The following is a 17,585-nucleotide window of genomic DNA, read 5'->3' as shown; positions in this document are numbered from 1 at the left end:
ACACCATCCTATGGGAGATTCTCAGAGACAGGTCACTAACGATACTCTCAGGAGTTTTCACAATATGCTCTACAAATAATTAATTTGGTTTTCCTTGTTTAGTGATCCTTAGTGTAATCAATTTAAGGGTTAACATAGAACCCAGTTTTGAATGATATTGTAGGGGGACACGTCTCTGGACTGATGTAAACAGTCAACTGAAGCAGAGTCTTTTAAGGTGAGAAATTTATTGATATCAGTTCAATTTCTATAAATTTCATTTTCGGAAGAGAACAGCAGCAAAAAATCATAGGTTGAAAGACATGAAAGAGAGGATAGTATCTTGTAACATAGATGTTGTTATAGTTGCACATCTCTAAATGAAAACCAAGCCTGGCAGCTGACTCACACAGAGCACAGTGCTAATGCAGGAGCTAATCCTTTAGAGACAGGAGCAGCATAAGCCTTCAAGCACTTGGCTTATTCTCCAATAAAATGCATAGCTTGCCCATAAACAAGCAAACTAAACAAAGCAAAACAAAAAGAAAAATATCCTGGCATAACAATTCTATCCTAAAGCCTCTCGGGCTACATACATTGTGTATCACTATGGGCTTTAGAGTCTATTGTTCCCAGAATGTGACCTGGACTCAAATAAAAATCCATCAAGTGGACAGACAAAGGTCACAGAAATTTGGGATGTTAGTTATGTAATGCATCAAATCATTGAATACTGCTATAACGACAGAAAAGTCCAAGATCAAAAACCAGTCCAAGAGACACCTGTTATTTTGGACTGGAGCCTTTCAGTAGCCAAGTCTTTGGAATAATTCCACAGTAAACAATTTAAAAAAAAGGATTTTCTCTCCACTCAAGATTCCTTCCAAGGCTGTTTTGTTTGGGGTTTGTTGTTGTTGTTTTTTTGAGAGAGAGCTACAGAAATTTCCTTTGGTGTCTGTTTGCTTGTGCTTCATGCACTTATAGGTTGTTTTAGGAGAAGTGTGACATTTAAAGCAATGATGTATGGAATTTTATATATTGTATTCAATTCCTACAATTTTAGATTAGTCAATTCAAAAACATTTATTAGAGCAAAATATTAAAATATTAGAGTAAGCCTTTCATTTACATTTACCTGAACTCCTCGTCTTTCTTCTCCTTTGCCAAAAAAAGAGCAATTTTGCAATTCCGGGACAACACCTGTGCCGTTATGGTTTAGTATATTTTTATAGTAACTGTCTTTGAATACAGAGAGTAACAAACGTCTGAGACTATTTAAAAAAAAAAATACAGAAAAGACTTCCCAGGCTGAAAGATGCAACTACAGAATTACAAGAAAGGCTTAGAAAAAAATAAGTTATTCCCACTAATGGAAGGACCAGTCCTGCCAGATGCAGTGGATCATACTAGATCACCTAGTGAAGTTTTTTCAGGGCTTACTAGGTTTTTGTGAGTTTTGAGAGAATAAATTATGAATAGTTAATGGTTCAAGTCGAGCCTTTTGTTTGGCTTCTAGCCATAATGTTTGATTTAAAATTGCAATCAGATGGAGAAATCTTGGGTAAGATCCTTACTTTACAAAACAGGATGACAGTCAATTTAATGTTTCTGGGGTATAATGCACTTGACTTTGAATGCTTGCTGTAAACATGCCTGGGCCATTGTTTCTCTCTAGAAGCTCTATGCCTAGCAAAAGCTCTAATGAATATAAATGGGAAGAAATTACTCTCAGATGCAGTCATCAATAAAACATTAGCAACCATTTTTAATGAAAAATGTCTACAATATTATTTTTCATAAATAATATATTTTCTTGAGAACTTGTTTTTCTTTTGGCTAAGAAACTAAAAATACACAGGGAAGCTCAAGCTCCATATTTTGGTCATTTAAGATATTTACTTCTAGAAACCACTATATCTACCGTGCAACAGGCAAAGTTCACATTTCCAGCACTAAAAGCCTTCAGCATGCTCTACTCATGCTGCCTAGTAAGAGCCAGAAAAACAATCTCATGGCTCATAGGGACTCCCAATAAACCCATCAGCCAAGTCACTACATTGGTCTCTCTCACGCATCAATATTGTCTTTGGAAGGGTAGGGGTGAATCCAACCTAAAGAGTACCTGCATTTCAGTAAGAACGAGAAAAGGGATATCGATTTAAGTGGAAAAAAAATCACCTAACGGGAGGTGAGGAGAAAGAGGCAAAAAGTTTTGGAGAGAGTGTCCCATCCCACAACACTGGACAGCTGCCTACAGTACTTATATACCCCTGCATTAGGAACAGCATGCAATGAACAGGACCTAACATCCTAACCAGCTTCCCAGCATTTGGGGTTGCTATGGTACAGTTTACCATCATCAAATGTTGAGGTCGTTTCCCAGTCATTTAGACTGTGTCTTGAGCAAAAGCTTGCCAAAGCTGATAAGAATATTCCCACTGACTTAAATGGGCTTTGTACCAAGTCCATAAAAAGGATGCATTGTCATTCTGATTATCTGTCAAGCCTCTTCTCTAATGAATTGAATATCCGAGTGTGTATGGAATTCGCCACTCTTAAAACACTTAATTAATATTTCAAAAGAACATTAAAATAGATTTATAAAAATGAAATTAATGAGGTGATTTAAATTAATTAATTTTGGCTTCCTTTAGGTCAAAGCTGCAATTATACAAGTAAGAAACATCCTGACATTTTCACAGCCACATTGTTTTAAAATTCAGGCTTTTTTTACATTAAATAAAATAGGAGAAAATTAAAAAACTTAGTGAACATTTTTTGTGATTCTAGAAGAAAATCATTCCTGGTGTGGCATTTGCCAGTCACTTCAGTGACATTTCTGCCCACTCCATGTGAAATTATAGTCAAAAACCTTTCTTTTTGGCTCAACATATGCACTTTATGGGAAAACTGCAAGCTGCATTAAACTTGACTGGCAGAAACGAACAGTTTCCCCCCATAACTTAACCTCTTGGGAAATCATTGATTAATACATCATATAGTTGTGGAATATGGATCATTTTAATTTACAACACTTTAGCTACTGAACAACGCAGTTCAGCAGTGGCAAAAGAACATGCAGCTTAACTGAGTTTGTGGGTTTACCTGCCCAGCCTAAATTTGACCCCAGATCTTTTGTCACAGTGCTGAAATACAGGGAGCAGAAAGAAAGCTGCAAGTGAGTGGGTGGAGCAAGGAGAGAGGCAACATGGTTTTTCAAACTGAGATGTGTTTGTTTCGATAACAAGCCTTGAACACTCCCTTTCACTATTGCAACAGCAACTGTTTTCTCTACCGAGAGGATGAGAATCGGCAAGGTTTTCAGGCTAGATTGCACAGGATAAATTTCTCCATGAGAAAAGCATGAATGCCTCTTTTAACAGTTATTTCCACTAAGGACAGAAATACCAACAAAGGTACTGCAGTGCCACTGTAATTCCAAGGAATGGTCAAGGGATTGAAAAATGACTTCCAACTTATTCGAAGACTATTACTGTGCATGAATTATTAAAAATTTCTTCAAATTCACTAGATGAGCAGCTCCCCTCATACGTACTCAGTGAATGCAACTCGGGCAACGAGCTAAGCACATGATTTATTTTAAACACTTCGTTCTCACTGAAATCAACAGGACCTACACACACATACACCTACCTTACTGAATAGGACCCTAAAAAAAAAAAAAAAAAAGGAAACTTGATAACAGGTTTTTTTCTTGCTTTTGCATTTTTTACTTTTAAAGGTCTTGGGAAATCCTGTAGGGGTTTTTTTGTATGTTTGTTTGACATAATTTTCCCCCCCATTATTATTTAAAAGATGTATGCAATACTCTTTCATAATAATCTCCTCTAATATATACTCAGCATATAGTCATGCTTGTTTAACCAGATTCCTATAAGCTCCCAAGGAAAAATATCTTCGTGAATGTGATTAGGGAGGGTGGAAAATGTTGCGGTCTCCACAATGATGCTACTTTTGTTTTGTTCTTCCAAGCATTCACCACTATACAAAGCAAGCATTAATGCAATTCAGATATGTTCATACCTAATATGAAGGCCACAACATAGTTAGAGATCTGTCCCATTCCAACTATAAGAAACAGTATTGTGAACATCTCCCAGCTGGTAGAGAAGATCTGCACGAAGCTGAAGCCAGTCTGCACAGCCATGGTTGCAAAGAGAATAGTCTTCCTGCCAAACCTTTTATAAAGACATAAATGAGAATATTATATAAAATCCATAAAAAATATTTCTTGAAGGTGGGCTAAGCAAAAGAGCCCTGGTATAGACACCTAAGTCAAAGTCACGTGGCTCATCAAAAGTGATAGCAGTCAAAAGCTTAAAAAATACTTAAACTATAGGAGCTTTAGAACCCAAGAAATTGAATCAAAGAAGAAATTAAGAGCAGAGATCTTAAAGAGTATTTTAAATCAGTATCGTTGCAACATAGAACATATCATAGGTAAAAAGCTGTTAGAAGAATTACAAGACAGGCAGAAATAAAGAAATGACAAACAAGCTCACTTAAGCAACGTTAGCTCAGTTTTTCTGTGCTATGATGCAGTCTTTACTTACATAAGCACATTTTTCTGCCTTGTTCAGGGACTTGGATAGTTGGTGCTTAGCAAACAAATTTCCATTTAACAATTTATTTTATTCTAATTGTTCAGTGTGCTCCGTTGCCCTAATAAAAGCACATTTTTCAAGAAAAGCTCTGCAATAGACTCATTCGTGTCTTCATGGACTTTTTTATGACTGTATAGAATTTAAAGGTTTCATGGAGTTTTATAATGTTAGGCAACTTCAGTAAGAAGTGGAGCTGAGTCCTACCTAACAAGTATGAACATTACACTCCTTCCTGCAGGACACTTCTGATGTTTGCCAACAAAAATAGCTCTGCACCCAGAGCATGGAAGACTGCAGAATCCATACAACTGCAGTGTAATAGTTGAATTGCTCAAGGCAGCTAAGGAAGGCAAGAGTGATGTTTTTGGCCACTTAGTCTTTTAGGACAATGACTGGAAATCCAGCAATGGTTTACCTATACTTTCCTCCCTCTTTCACCTCGTTTCTTCTCAACTTCTTGTCTATATACTTGCATTTTTTCCTATGGAAAAACTAGGTGTAACTTTATCTCAGAACACAAAGGCATACACAGGCATGCATTGACTTGAGTGTAAATGTAACAACATTACAAGGCTTGCTAAAATTTTATATATTACTAAAAAATCCTGTCAGTGCCCGGGCAGCAGCCAGCAGAAGTGAATTTTTGTGAAAACAAACATATGTCCTAGAGATTTTTTTGGATGTTCTCAATACAGAAATGGCGCCAGAGAGATTTAGTGATTATCAAGTCTCATTTTAAAGATAAAAGATTAGCTGGCTTTTGTATCAGGGTCAAGAGCCAACAGATTAATTTTGGATTAAGTGGAATTAGATATCTGAGATTTAAAGGATTAAAACATTCCATCGTTTCACAAATCTACATTCATCAATCCTCTAAACTGGATTCCTTATTCAAGAATAGTACAATTACATAAAACCTTGAGGATGTTCTATAAACAGAGGACAGGGGAATAGACAATGCAACATGAGTTTTCAGAGCAATGCTGTAGCACAAAAGCCAAATTTGATCCCTCAGTAAGTAAACAGAGCAGTTGGGATTAGAAGCGGAAAATGATTTTTCCACAGTGTATGGCAGTGGTGAGACCATTACTGGAACATTGCTTAAAGACATGGAAGATGTCTGTAACATTTAATGAATATTACATGTCAGTCTAATGGTTGGTTGCTACTGTATTGCTGCTCTATGATTAGAAGCAACTAAATCAGGCATGGCTTAGACCAGGGGTGGGCCAAATCTGGCCCATGAGGCTGTTCTACCTGGCCCGCAGTGCCCCTACAAAAATTTAGAAAATATTGATCTGTCCTTGGTTCCTCTCAAAAAAGTCAGGGGCAGTAGGACCCAGGCCTGCCCAGCCCCGCCCCCCCAGCCAGAAGCCGCAGGAGGGGCTTCTCGCCTGGGACCATGTGGCTGCACTGTGCCGGAAACTCAGGTAAGGAGGGAGGACCGTGGGCAGGGAAGGAGCCTGGGGAAAAGTGGCCCAGGGAAAAGCGGCCCTTCCCCTGCACCGTGGCTGGCGCTCCCTGCTGCAGCCGCCCACAACCTGTGCGGGGCTGTCCTGAGCAGGGAGAGGCAGCCCCAGGTGGGCTGAGAGAGGCACTGGGCACAGGGTGGACAAGGGGCCGTTTTTCCATGCAGCTGCTCGGCGCGGAAGAAAGCGGCCCCCCACTTGTTGCGCCAGGCAGTGTTCGCTGCTGCTGCCCACTTGGAGCTCGGGTGCTGGGCAGCAGAGGTGGCAGTGGCAAACACTGCCCAGGACAGCAAGTGGGGGGCCTGCTTTCTTCCATGCCGAGCAGCTGCTGCTGCCATGCACAGCCCCGACAGGCGAGCCCGGAGCCGATGCAGGGCCCAGGCTGGCAGTGGGGGCAGGTTACAATCTGATGCTGAGCATGGGGAAAAGCAGCCCCTCACCTGCCCCATGCCTGGCACCCTGTGCTGCTGTCTCTCACAGCCCACGTGGGGCTGCCTGTGACTGCTCAGGACACCCCTGCACAGGCTGCGAGCCGCTACAGCAGGGAGCGCCAGCCATGGGGCCAGGGAGAGGCCGCTTTTCCCTGCACTCAGCACCAGCTCCTTCCCTGCCGGCGAGCGCGGAGTTGCGGCTGCATCTTGCCCCCAGCCTGTACCGCAGGGCTGTGGGGGCACTGGGAGTGAGCAGGTGCGGGAGTCAGTGGCAGCACAGGGCCTGCACCAGTGTCCCGGGGCCAGCTGGGCCCAGAGAAGGGCAGCAGGAGTACAGGGTCCCAGACAGCAGGGGCTCTATGGAGCTGGGCCAGCTCCCCCCTCTCCCTGCTGGTGCAATCCAGCCCAGCTCCACAGACCTCTGCCAGCCTGTGCCCTACTCTGGGCTTTCCCGGCACTGGCCCTGGGACACTGGTCCCAAGACATTGGGACAGTGGTCCCAAGATGGTGACCAGGGGGCGGGGCACCTGTCAAGGGGTGGGGCTACCCATGCGGCCTTCGACAGCTTGCCAAAATGGGTAAGCAGCCCTCCGCCCGGAATAACTGATCGCCGCTGGCTTAGACTACATGTACACTGAACAGACACTTCTGGTAGTGTCCTCCAGCTACTAATAATTAAAGACCAGCGCTATTTAGAGGGCTATCCCTCATGGTGGGCCAAAAACTGGTTTAATTAGGTTCAAGCAACAGAAGGCAAGATAAAGGACTTCTGGGCAGTTAAAAGGATAATCTATAAAGGATGGGGGAAAGAGGCATGTAAATCAGCCCAGAGGTTAAGGTGTCTGGGATACATTAGGCATACAAAAGCTGGGAGTAGGTCAGATGTCCCAGCAGACTGTGGTGTTAATTACTCTTGTGCTCGTTATCCTGTTAAGATATCAAGCACTTAACAGGGAGGAAGGACATTCAGGACTCAAACCTGCCGAAGAATCACAGATGGTGAAAAGGCGGTGGCCTTGTACCCAGCCTAAGAGCAGGAGTATAGTGGAGGCCTAAGGGCCGGAAAGGCAGTACTCAGAGAGAACCCAAGAGTTGCAGCTAACCCTGACCTGACACAAGGCACCCTGTCCTGATGCTCAGGGTTTGAAAGGATGCTGAAAAACTGGGGAAAGTGCAGAGAACAGTCAAAGAAATTATTTGTGAACTTCACAATGGGAGACAAAGAGCTGTTCAACAAGAAGACTGAGAAAGGACTTGGTTACAATGATTAGGATTTATGGAGGGAGAAAATACTCCCTCCATAAGAGTGAGTATTTTCCAAAGAACAAATGGTTCTTTACTCTAGCAAAGAAAAGCATAACAAGAATGGAAGGCACAAGGCTGAAGCCAGACAAATTCAAATTGGAAATCAGGAACAAATTTTAACGGTGGCAGTGATCAACTGTTAGAACGACCTGCCAAAGAAAGTGGAGGATTTTCCATCTCTTGATTTCTTCAAGATCCTTTTCTGGAAGATATGCTTTAGCCTAACATATGTCATTGGGTTAAATATGGCTGCATAAAGTAATGGTTATACAAACAGCAGACTAGATTACCTAATAGCCTTTTGGCTTTAAATTATAGCAAAGCTGTATCCATTGCTGATGAACTAAGTTAGGATTTAAAATAATTTAGCATCATCTTTATTCTTCCTATTTTGGAGCAGCTCAGTTTGTCTCCATCAAACCTCCTTCTGTATACAGAGACCAAAATTATACATTCAATTCAAGCCACCCCACTGCTCCTAGACTGGCTTTTCAGTGATGGTATTAACGAAGGTTTTATTCTTCAGGAGACTATTTGAAGGGAATTCATAGAAAAAACATTAACTGACCGTTTCTGAAATCAACACCAGAACATCTAAGCACATACATAAGTGCTTTGTAGAAAGTTCCTGATGTGAAGGGTGTTAATTCTAAAGGGGACACCTGAATAAATGGTAGGTTAGGACTGAGATTTTTAGACACGCTTATGGAGACCCCTTATACCCCCCACGAAAATCTTAGCATAAACATGAATTAGGACCCTCATTTTGGTTTAGCATAGGTCACTAATATGTGTTCTAACATGAAAGCTATTACTGTGGTCTCCGTTTCCAGAAGCAGAAGAGATTTACCTGTCTGAGAGCTGTCCCGATATAAAGGATCCAATCAGCACCCCCACAAAAAACAAGGAGGTGGTTAGTGGGGCTTTCCAATCATCGTCACATACCAGATTCCACTGCAAGAAAAACAAAGCAAGATTTAATATTTCCTATTTCTTAATATCATTTTATAACTGGTTCAGCAGATGATTTAAATTAGTTATTTATTTTAGCAGTAGGCCAATTTCAACATAATTTGGACTTGTTTTCCTATATTGTGTTTCCATTTGGCTGTGGATAAGGGGTATGGCTATTACACAGCGACGGGTCCCAACCAAGAACCCAAATGCACAGTCAGTAAACAGGAAAGGAAATGCAATCATTTCAACTCTGGGGAGAATGGAAAATGTAAGAACAGAAGCCAACGAAGAGAAGAGAAGGACACTTGCCACTCCTCCAATATGCTTACAGTTGTAGCTGTGCCCCCATCAATTCCCCTATGGTTTATCTGACCACAGAAAAAGGCAAATCTGAGCTCAGTCATAACTGTGGCCAGAAGAGGTTGGTTGCAGTTCATATACCTACCTTCCCTTGCAGTGCTTATCAGTAGGGACCTACTTAAATGGTAGTTTCACAATTTTTGCAGAAACCACATAACATGTTTATCTCCACAACTGCTGTGAAAAATGGCACCGGCTGCGATTTCTCAGGAAATCAATCCTCCAAAAAATTAATAAAAATAAAATGCTAGCTCTTTGCTACTACTGCAGCCTGGCTTTGCAACGCACCCGTGAGGGAAAAGCACCAACTGGCAGGGCAGCACAAAGAGCAGCAGCCGTGATGGTAGCTGCCCTGTCGTACCTCTCTGCCAATCAGCACCGAGGGGTGGAGCCACATGAAGGGCAGCCAGCAGTCAAGATGGCAGCCAATCCCTTGTCCGTCCTCCCACTGGGGCCTCTCTGCCAATCAGTGCCAAGGTGCAGGGCTACTACAAATCATCATAAAAAAATCAGCTTTTTGGGTTGTGACCAAGCTACAAAAATTGCTTTCTCTTGCTGCAGGTTAGGTAGGTCCCTACTTATCAGCAGTGTTGGCTATTCAAAGACAGACATCCCAGAGAAGTCTAACTTTCAAAAAGGTTTGAACACCTGTTCATGCAAATCAAGACCTGTAAGAGTATCTTAAGTTGGGAATGCAGGACCTCTACTAACTCTTAGTGACCTGTGCTACTGTGGCCATAAAAAAAAAAAGGGGTGGAAGTTGGGTCTTGTTCACAGGCACAGAGCAGAGCAGAGAAAATGTGGGGAATGCAGGAAGCTCCAAAGAGTCTGAGAAGTATCTAAACCTCAGCCAAAGACATATTTGTACACTGTGCCCCATTGCTTATCTTCTCTATATCACAAAGTAAAAATATTTACTAGTACTGAACCTTTATCCTAGAAGATCTCTTTCATAAAACTGTCCTGGTTCTGATGTTGTTGGATTACTATGGTCTTCTTTTTAACTGAAGAGAAGAAGGGCATTCAGGGGAGAGGAGTGAGGGCATTTTTAGTCAAAGCATCGGCTCTGGAGCTTTGTTCTAGTTTGCCAACACGAGGACTGCCACGCCATGGTGAATATTTCCAGTCCCAGAAAACAGGAAGTGATATGCTCCACCAGAAGCAAATAGTGGTTGGAGCTGATGTGGAACAGAGGTTAGGGAATGCACTTCACAGCATTATGTTGCACAGAAGTCCCTTCAGAGTAGGTCTCTGAACATACCACGGGGTAAAGCGGCTGGCACGCACATCCTCCTTCCCCATGAGGCTATGAGGAAAATAAGCAAGGATACTCAAAACTGAGAAATTCAACCTTATCTTTCTTTCTGAATGGAAACTGGGGAGCAGCGGCCAGCATAGCTCCTGCAAGAAGTAACGTTAAGTGGCCACGAATATATGTAGACAATCCATGGGGGTAAGAGAGGAGGTCAAAACCTCCTACTTTCCCAGAAGGATTCAGCAGGAAAGCTGAGCTTCCAGTGTCCCAAGCTAGTTCTTTGGCAAGAAAAATATCACCACAAGAGCCCAAGTGGAAAAAGACCATTGCAGGTGCCACTTATGTAAAAAAAGGAGGCTCGTGGCTTAATGCAGGATAGAAGCAGGCCGAAGGCTTGAAAGTGGTGTGATCTCAAGTTAGTGAAAGTTTCCATTTTTACCAGAACTGTTCTATTTCTGTATATGAGAGAGGCAGTGTCAGGTTAAACACACTGACTTTTTTCTCATATTAGCCACCCTCTGAAGCACATTCCATTTTAATAAGCTATAGAGGTCATTAAGTGTCTGCCACCTTTTCTGTTACTGATATTAGTCTTGATTAGACATGTAAAACACAAGTCATCATTGGAATAATTTCTCCTAATCATCAGCTTTAAGTATTTCAGCTCTACAAGCTAAAGTTTTTTAAACCTACATTACAGAGTAAACCTCGGGTAATAATGAAATAATCTAATTAAGCCTCAGATTAAAGCAGAGCTTAATTTTAACAATACGTTTATAGCCATAATTCTTGGACTCCGTGCCTTTACAGGAACTTGTCCCTAGGTACACTGGAACATAATTTTGGGCACTGTTTGCCAGCTTAAACAAATATTTCTTAAATGCATGGTGGTTAAAGTACTTCTTCAGCAGAAGTTTCAGTTATTCTGATATTTAACCTGCTTTTCAAACAACAGACAGTTACAAGCATTTGCTTGCATAAAGAAACTGTCTGTTATCATTTGAAATCTTATATGTTAAGAGCATCATAATCAGAAATTGATGCATCAGACATCCTGCCTACATACTCCATATAGGCAGAACTCAGTATTTATTATGCTTAAAAAGAAAAACTGAATACAGGGTATGAGCAGTACACATTTCTTGTGTTCAATAAGGTGATCTTTAGTACTCAGCCCTGGTTGGTGTCTAGAAATAACACTACAATAAAACCTTGCATTCTTTAACCCTGATTTCTATCTGTTCTTTCTATACCCCAACATTGTGGCAGGAGATTAAAGAGGAAGGTCTGTACCAAGTATAGCTGATAGCATTCTTCAAAAATAGCTTGTAAATTAATAAACATGCCTTTTCTTTCTGACATTTAAGCCTGTAGAGACTGTGACACTCGTTAGACAACAAATGCTTTTAGATGATTTTCATGGAACAGTGAAGTCTGAATGACCTACAAAGGACAAGGAACACTTCTGAGGTTTTACTTCAGATTACCACAGAAAACACAAGTTAAAATGCAAAATAATTTAGACTATTTCTTACTGCTGATCTGATTCACAGATTACTCTCCCCTTTCGGAAACAATATCTCTAGCAGCAGAATTCATTTAAATCAAGTCATCTAGCTCATCTCCAAACAATACAATGCACAATGTTTCAACAGGAGCTTTTCCAGTGTTTTTTATAGTCTACTTTGGAAAAGTCTCAAGTTCTGGGGCATTTATTCCTCTTATTGTGAGGGTTCACCCACAGTGTACATGAAGTAGTATGATTTGGTAGAAACATGGAATTCATCAGTTTTACTTCAACTCTACTCGTGTCAAGTTTGGGCAGGTTGATTTCCTCCTTAAAGGAAAACAAGTCATGCCTGTCTTGAAAACAAAGATGTAGACAGATTCAATGCATGCTAGCATCAATGAGTGGGAAACATACAAACACAGTTTGTCTTATGTCACAGTTTTTGCAGCATTTTAAAATAACTTAAGCCTGTAAGCCTGACTTTTGCAAAGACATTTGCAAAGTTCATTTCTGAAAATGAACAGAGATGTTTATGTAAAAGTGTTTTTGTCTCTATTAATGGATGGCTCTGATGATTTTATTGCTCTTTATAACTTTGCCCATCAGCAGCAGAATGAATTAAACAGGACTTTGGTAAATTTTACTGCTGCCATTTACAAATGAGTATGCAGCAGCCAATAAACAAAACATAATATTTTGAAACACTGGGAAAGCACTATAGATATATAAAGGGCTTCATAAGCATTAAGAAATACCTTGGGGAAATCAAGCTGTTTACATTTTAATGGACAACCCCCCCCTTGTAAAACAAAAAGAATAAGTAATTTTCCATTTCAACAGAAGCAGCCATTTAACTTCAAAAACTATAACAATATTGACATTTCAGTTGCTAAGAATACCACCATACGCATTTCATTAACGCTAAGATTTCCATAACAGAAGTAATATGTTGAGTGCCTATCAGATGCAAGTATGATACAATCCGATCTTGAGTGTAATTAGAAAGACAAAACAAAACAAATCCCAGGAAAAATGGGAGAGCCAGGGCTACAGTTTTGAAATTTAGGTATGCAACTGTACAATATAACTTTCAATGTTTACGCTCACTGGGAGGATGAAGAGGTTTAAATTTCAGTAATTAATTCTGTAAGGATGGATTTTACATTACAAGTAAAAAGATCACACACATACATAGGGACTAGGAACTTAAGCAACTGCCATGACTGGCACTGAGAAACTGATTCCCCAATGGTTTCGTGATTCTATATAAATTAGTACTCAGCCTGTTTTAGAACACAATGATTAAATTGGAACATGATAGAATAAAAAACTAAAGTCTTTGGGAGAATTCAGAGACAGACTGTTAACATTATTTTGGGCTATGATGCAAAAGTTGTCAAGATCCTCTGGATTGTAGACAAAAGAATATGGGAAAAAAGAGAGAGATTCAGAGACTAGAATGCTGATTTACAAACTGAAAATCCATATAAAATACCAGAATAGAATCACTTCCATTCTGTAATAGCATTGCTACAACAGTATAATTATATAACGATAACCACAGTTTATCATTTTAATCTACATAGTTTATAAAGCTATATAACTAGAAAGCTTTAATTGTACCTGCTGGTCAGTTTCCGTGCAACAATCTCTTAAAGTGGGAATTATATTCCTTTAATGTTAAAGTCACTAATGAAACCACACCCCATAAATGGGACAAGGAGAGAGAAGGAAAGGAGAGAGGGAGAGAGAGAGAGAGAACAACTCCCAAAGGTAGCCTTCATACTCATGAAGGTAAACCATACATATCTATGAAAACAAATAAGCATGAATGCAGAATCCATCCATTAATAACAGATGGTACTCCAAGTAACCTTTTATTATATACACATGCACACCTTTTACATTTTTCTAGTCCTGAATATTAAAAGATGCTATGTTCACTTTCCAAGTCTACAGACTAAAGAACTATCCATGATTGATCTGACCTGCCTCACTTATTTTAATAGGGCTGATGACTGAATTCCTGATGAGAATCTGTCAGCACCCAACTACTTCACAGCTGATCATACTTCCTGTTAGTCTGGTCCTTTTTACCAGCCTGTGTGTTCCTTGTCTTCCATATTGCAAGCACTCAGGAGTAAAGAGCATTTCTAAAGTGCTTAGCATCCTGGAAACATCACTGCAGCATGTAAGAGAAACAGCCAGCTCATGTGCCTACCCCTGTACAGAAAGACAGTCTCCTGCATTCTCCTGGAGCCAAAAGCCCCCAGCATCCTCTCCTTAGCTATAAAAATCTCCTACTACCTTTCATCCCCAACATATTCTAAAGAATAGTGAGGCTCCGTCAATTTTTTTAAGTTAGTGAAGTCATGAAGACTATATTAAGTGGAAAAATGAGCAACTCAAATTGCAGATACTGAATTTATCCGAAGCTGATGCAGAACTGAAACCTGCTGCAGATTCCAGACCAAGTTTTAGGCAGAGTACACAGTGTCTTGTGGGCAGAGGTCTAGAAAGCTTTGTTCTGTACAAAATGTAGCTCTTCCCTCCCTTGTTCAACAGGAGAACACTGTAGAAGACATATTGTGCCCGACATGTAATGTACTCTGCCAAAACTTTTATAATACTACCAACTGGAACATTTCCCACCTAAGGCTTGTACATTAGTGCTATGATACTCACTACTATACTGTACGAGATAGTCAATCTGAACGCACCAAGTTAGCCAAAACATGAAGGTTAATGAGAGGCACATGATAAACTCTTTCCATAAGTGCTTTGGGCAGGTCAGGGAATGGGCAACACAATATGGGGGTGTTTGCCCTTTAGGCCAGTAGATCAAATCTGGTATAGCTGGAGGTGACCAGAATTTACTTTGATTGGATCCTTAATGGCCTACAGAAAATAAATCCAGTTTAAATTTAATCCAGATTCTAATGTACCTGTGGCTTAAAGACTGGCAGCAGTCAACAGGGGACATTAAGCCTCAGAAAAATTATTCTGCATGTTCTACATGCCCTGTTTACATAACCTAGAATGACAATGACTTTATTTGTTTTTTGCATCAGCATCATATCGTTGACTCATTCACCTTCACTAAAACCTCAGATTCTACCTAGCTGGTTATTCTCATGAAGGATTTTTCTTTCCCAAGTGTATTATTTTCAAAGTGCTTTTACTGAATATCATCTTCTTGATTTCAGATCGTTCTCCAAAACCACTGTGAAGTCTGACACTGTCCTCCAGCCCATCTCACTTACAAATTGTGTAAGTTTACCTTATAGTGTATTAATGAAAATATTGAACATTATTAGATGCAGAATAGGCTACTGCAGGACATCACCTAATTTATCCTCCCAACTGGAGAGCAAATCCTTGATAATGACTCTGACTACAGTTTTTTCAATCACCTACGTGCCCACCTTTATCTTGCTTATTTAGATAAAGTAGGAAAACATATCACATGGGCCTGTGTAAACAACAAAACAGTAAAAAGTCAAGATATAACACATTTATGGCTTCCCCAATCCAATAAGCAGCTTTGGCTTTAGTGCCTGAAACTTTACTCTTCTTATAAGCATGACATTAATTATTCAAGGCCATGCAACCGAGGTTTTATGTTTCTTCTATTGGCACAAGCAGTATATTAGCCTACATTCCTTTCCTATGTTGTGTGAGAAGATGGCATATGTTATTCCTGACTTTCACTACTGAGTTCATAATAGACACTACTACTTTTAATTGACAACAACTACACCTAGCTGTTTTGAGGTAATTAGCAGCCATTTGACTGATACATTTTAGCAGTCCCAGAGTCAACTGACAAAAAGAGAGGAGAAACAACAAAATAAGACATTTGAATGCTGCATATACTTAGTAAAACACCAAACTTGAAAGATTTTAAATTCGCTGATTATTTTTTTCCTTTTCCCAACTTCCTGGAGTGTACAGCACAGGCATTATTCCAATGTTTCCAGGTTTTGCTTTAATCCTATTTAAAATATATTCTTAAAACCTTTAAATGAGATCTACCCAATCATGCAGTCCTTAATACCATAAGATGGTCACCTTTCTAAATAGCAACTGCAATTTATTGTCATTTCCCCCCAAAATAACAGCAATTAAATTTTAAAAAATCTAAACTTTTCCACTAGAGTAACTGTAAATACACCTTTTAAAATATCTGCATTTCAAATGCATTATTCATTAACTAGCTAAAACGCCATTCTCCAGGATTCCTGACCAGACATGTCAAGAGGGCAAAGTCCCTGTAAACCTAGAAGGAAAGTGCGTTCACTTTACCTTTTAGGCAGGAGATTACTACATTTTAAATCTTTCTGTGATCACCAAATACCTTACCTCCACACTCCTACAAGTCAGTTATAGCACATCAAATAGTGAACTCTACCTGCTGCCGGCAAAAGAGAACACTAATGATTCACAGGTTTTTTGAAGGATTACTGCCTTGAAGTAACAGAGGAGATTGTTTTCACTGCTGAAAGCGGCAGCGCCCTTTGAAGGGATCATCACCCTTTTCCTCACACTGTTACTCAATCAGAAATAACTGATTAGCTTCTTTCAGTGCTCCAGCACACTATGTCTTTTCCTGCATCATACTTTGCAGAGATCATAACACTAAGCAAGAAGCTACGTTGCCAATCTCTTGAAACTACCAGTTGCACAATAAAAGATTAACGCAGTATATAACTCTGTTTAAAAAGATTAAGTCTATGAATCACAGGAAAGCAGATTATACAAGAGGAAGTCCAAAGACAAACAGGTCAGGTAAAATGCAGAAATGGTCACTAACAGGCATGACTGCAAGAAGTCTACAATGTACCAATTCCATTTGCACCAGAACATAAAGACAGCATCTGCTGATAAGGTTAAGTGCACTGAACCATGAAGAATATCACTAGATCCTGTATTCTTAACCACAGTGCCAGCATTAGGTTGATCTACTTAAAAACCACTGCTGAGAAAAGTCAGTTAATGAGTGGATAATCTCTGCAGGTACTTTACACCCACGGTTGTTGGCATTCAATTTGTATATTGAGGATTTTCAGTACTGCAGCTTAGACTGGCGGAACTGTCTACTGTGGAGGAGTTCACGTTTCAGTTACCCATTGCTAGAGATTATGCTCACTGCTGTAAAGTGAGCCTTAAAATGAGCAAGGGAATAAAATAGCCAGTTGGTAACATAAAAAGAAATAGTACCTCTTCTCTCAGGACAGTCTGGCTCAGAAAGGAAACTGTAATTACTAGCTGATCAGTGATAGTGATGGTGGAGAATTCATAACCAGAAAGTCCAGCACCTGCAAGGTCTCCCTTGACTTGCACAGGGCTGTTATTCAGGACACACCAGTTACATTAGCTCTTCAAAGCTAGGGACAGAAGTTGCACACAAACCAGTTTAAGTGATCAGAAACTAGTTTAAACCTAAAACAGAACAGAAGTTCAGTGCACTTAAACCACTTTCAAAAAGGGCCGAGACTGGTTTAACATAAACCTGGTTGGATGTAGTATCAGACTAAACTGATTTAGGTCAAACCAGTTTCTCTCCCAGACCCACCTCGTGGTTTGAGTTAACTTACTGTTCCCCAGCATCCCAGGATGCTTTGCAGCCCTGGGCTGGGCTGTCAGATCTAGCAGAGCAGCGTTGGTCCTGCCCTTCTGCTCTCTAGCCAGAGC

General features: G+C 40.3%; 1 protein-coding gene across 1 annotated transcript in view; it reads right to left on the bottom strand.

Moving 5' to 3' along the window:
• SLC22A4 (solute carrier family 22 member 4) overlaps window positions 1–10,708 on the bottom strand; it is a 31,154-nt gene extending 20,446 nt beyond the window's left edge. The window contains exons 1-3 of the mRNA XM_019505978.1: window positions 10,607–10,708; window positions 8,660–8,763; window positions 4,024–4,178 (exon numbers count right to left, since the gene is read on the bottom strand). Of these exons, the coding sequence (XP_019361523.1) occupies window positions 4,024–4,178; window positions 8,660–8,763; window positions 10,607–10,708 (361 nt within the window). The remainder of the gene's footprint in view (window positions 1–4,023; window positions 4,179–8,659; window positions 8,764–10,606) is intronic.
• Window positions 10,709–17,585: the final 6,877 nt, after the last annotated feature.

The sequence above is a fragment of the Gavialis gangeticus genome, unplaced genomic scaffold, assembly GCF_001723915.1.
Source record: "Gavialis gangeticus isolate Ggan-Ray unplaced genomic scaffold, GavGan_comp1, whole genome shotgun sequence".
Taxonomy (NCBI): domain Eukaryota; kingdom Metazoa; phylum Chordata; order Crocodylia; family Gavialidae; genus Gavialis; species Gavialis gangeticus.
This window is presented reverse-complemented; position numbering and strand designations above follow the sequence as displayed.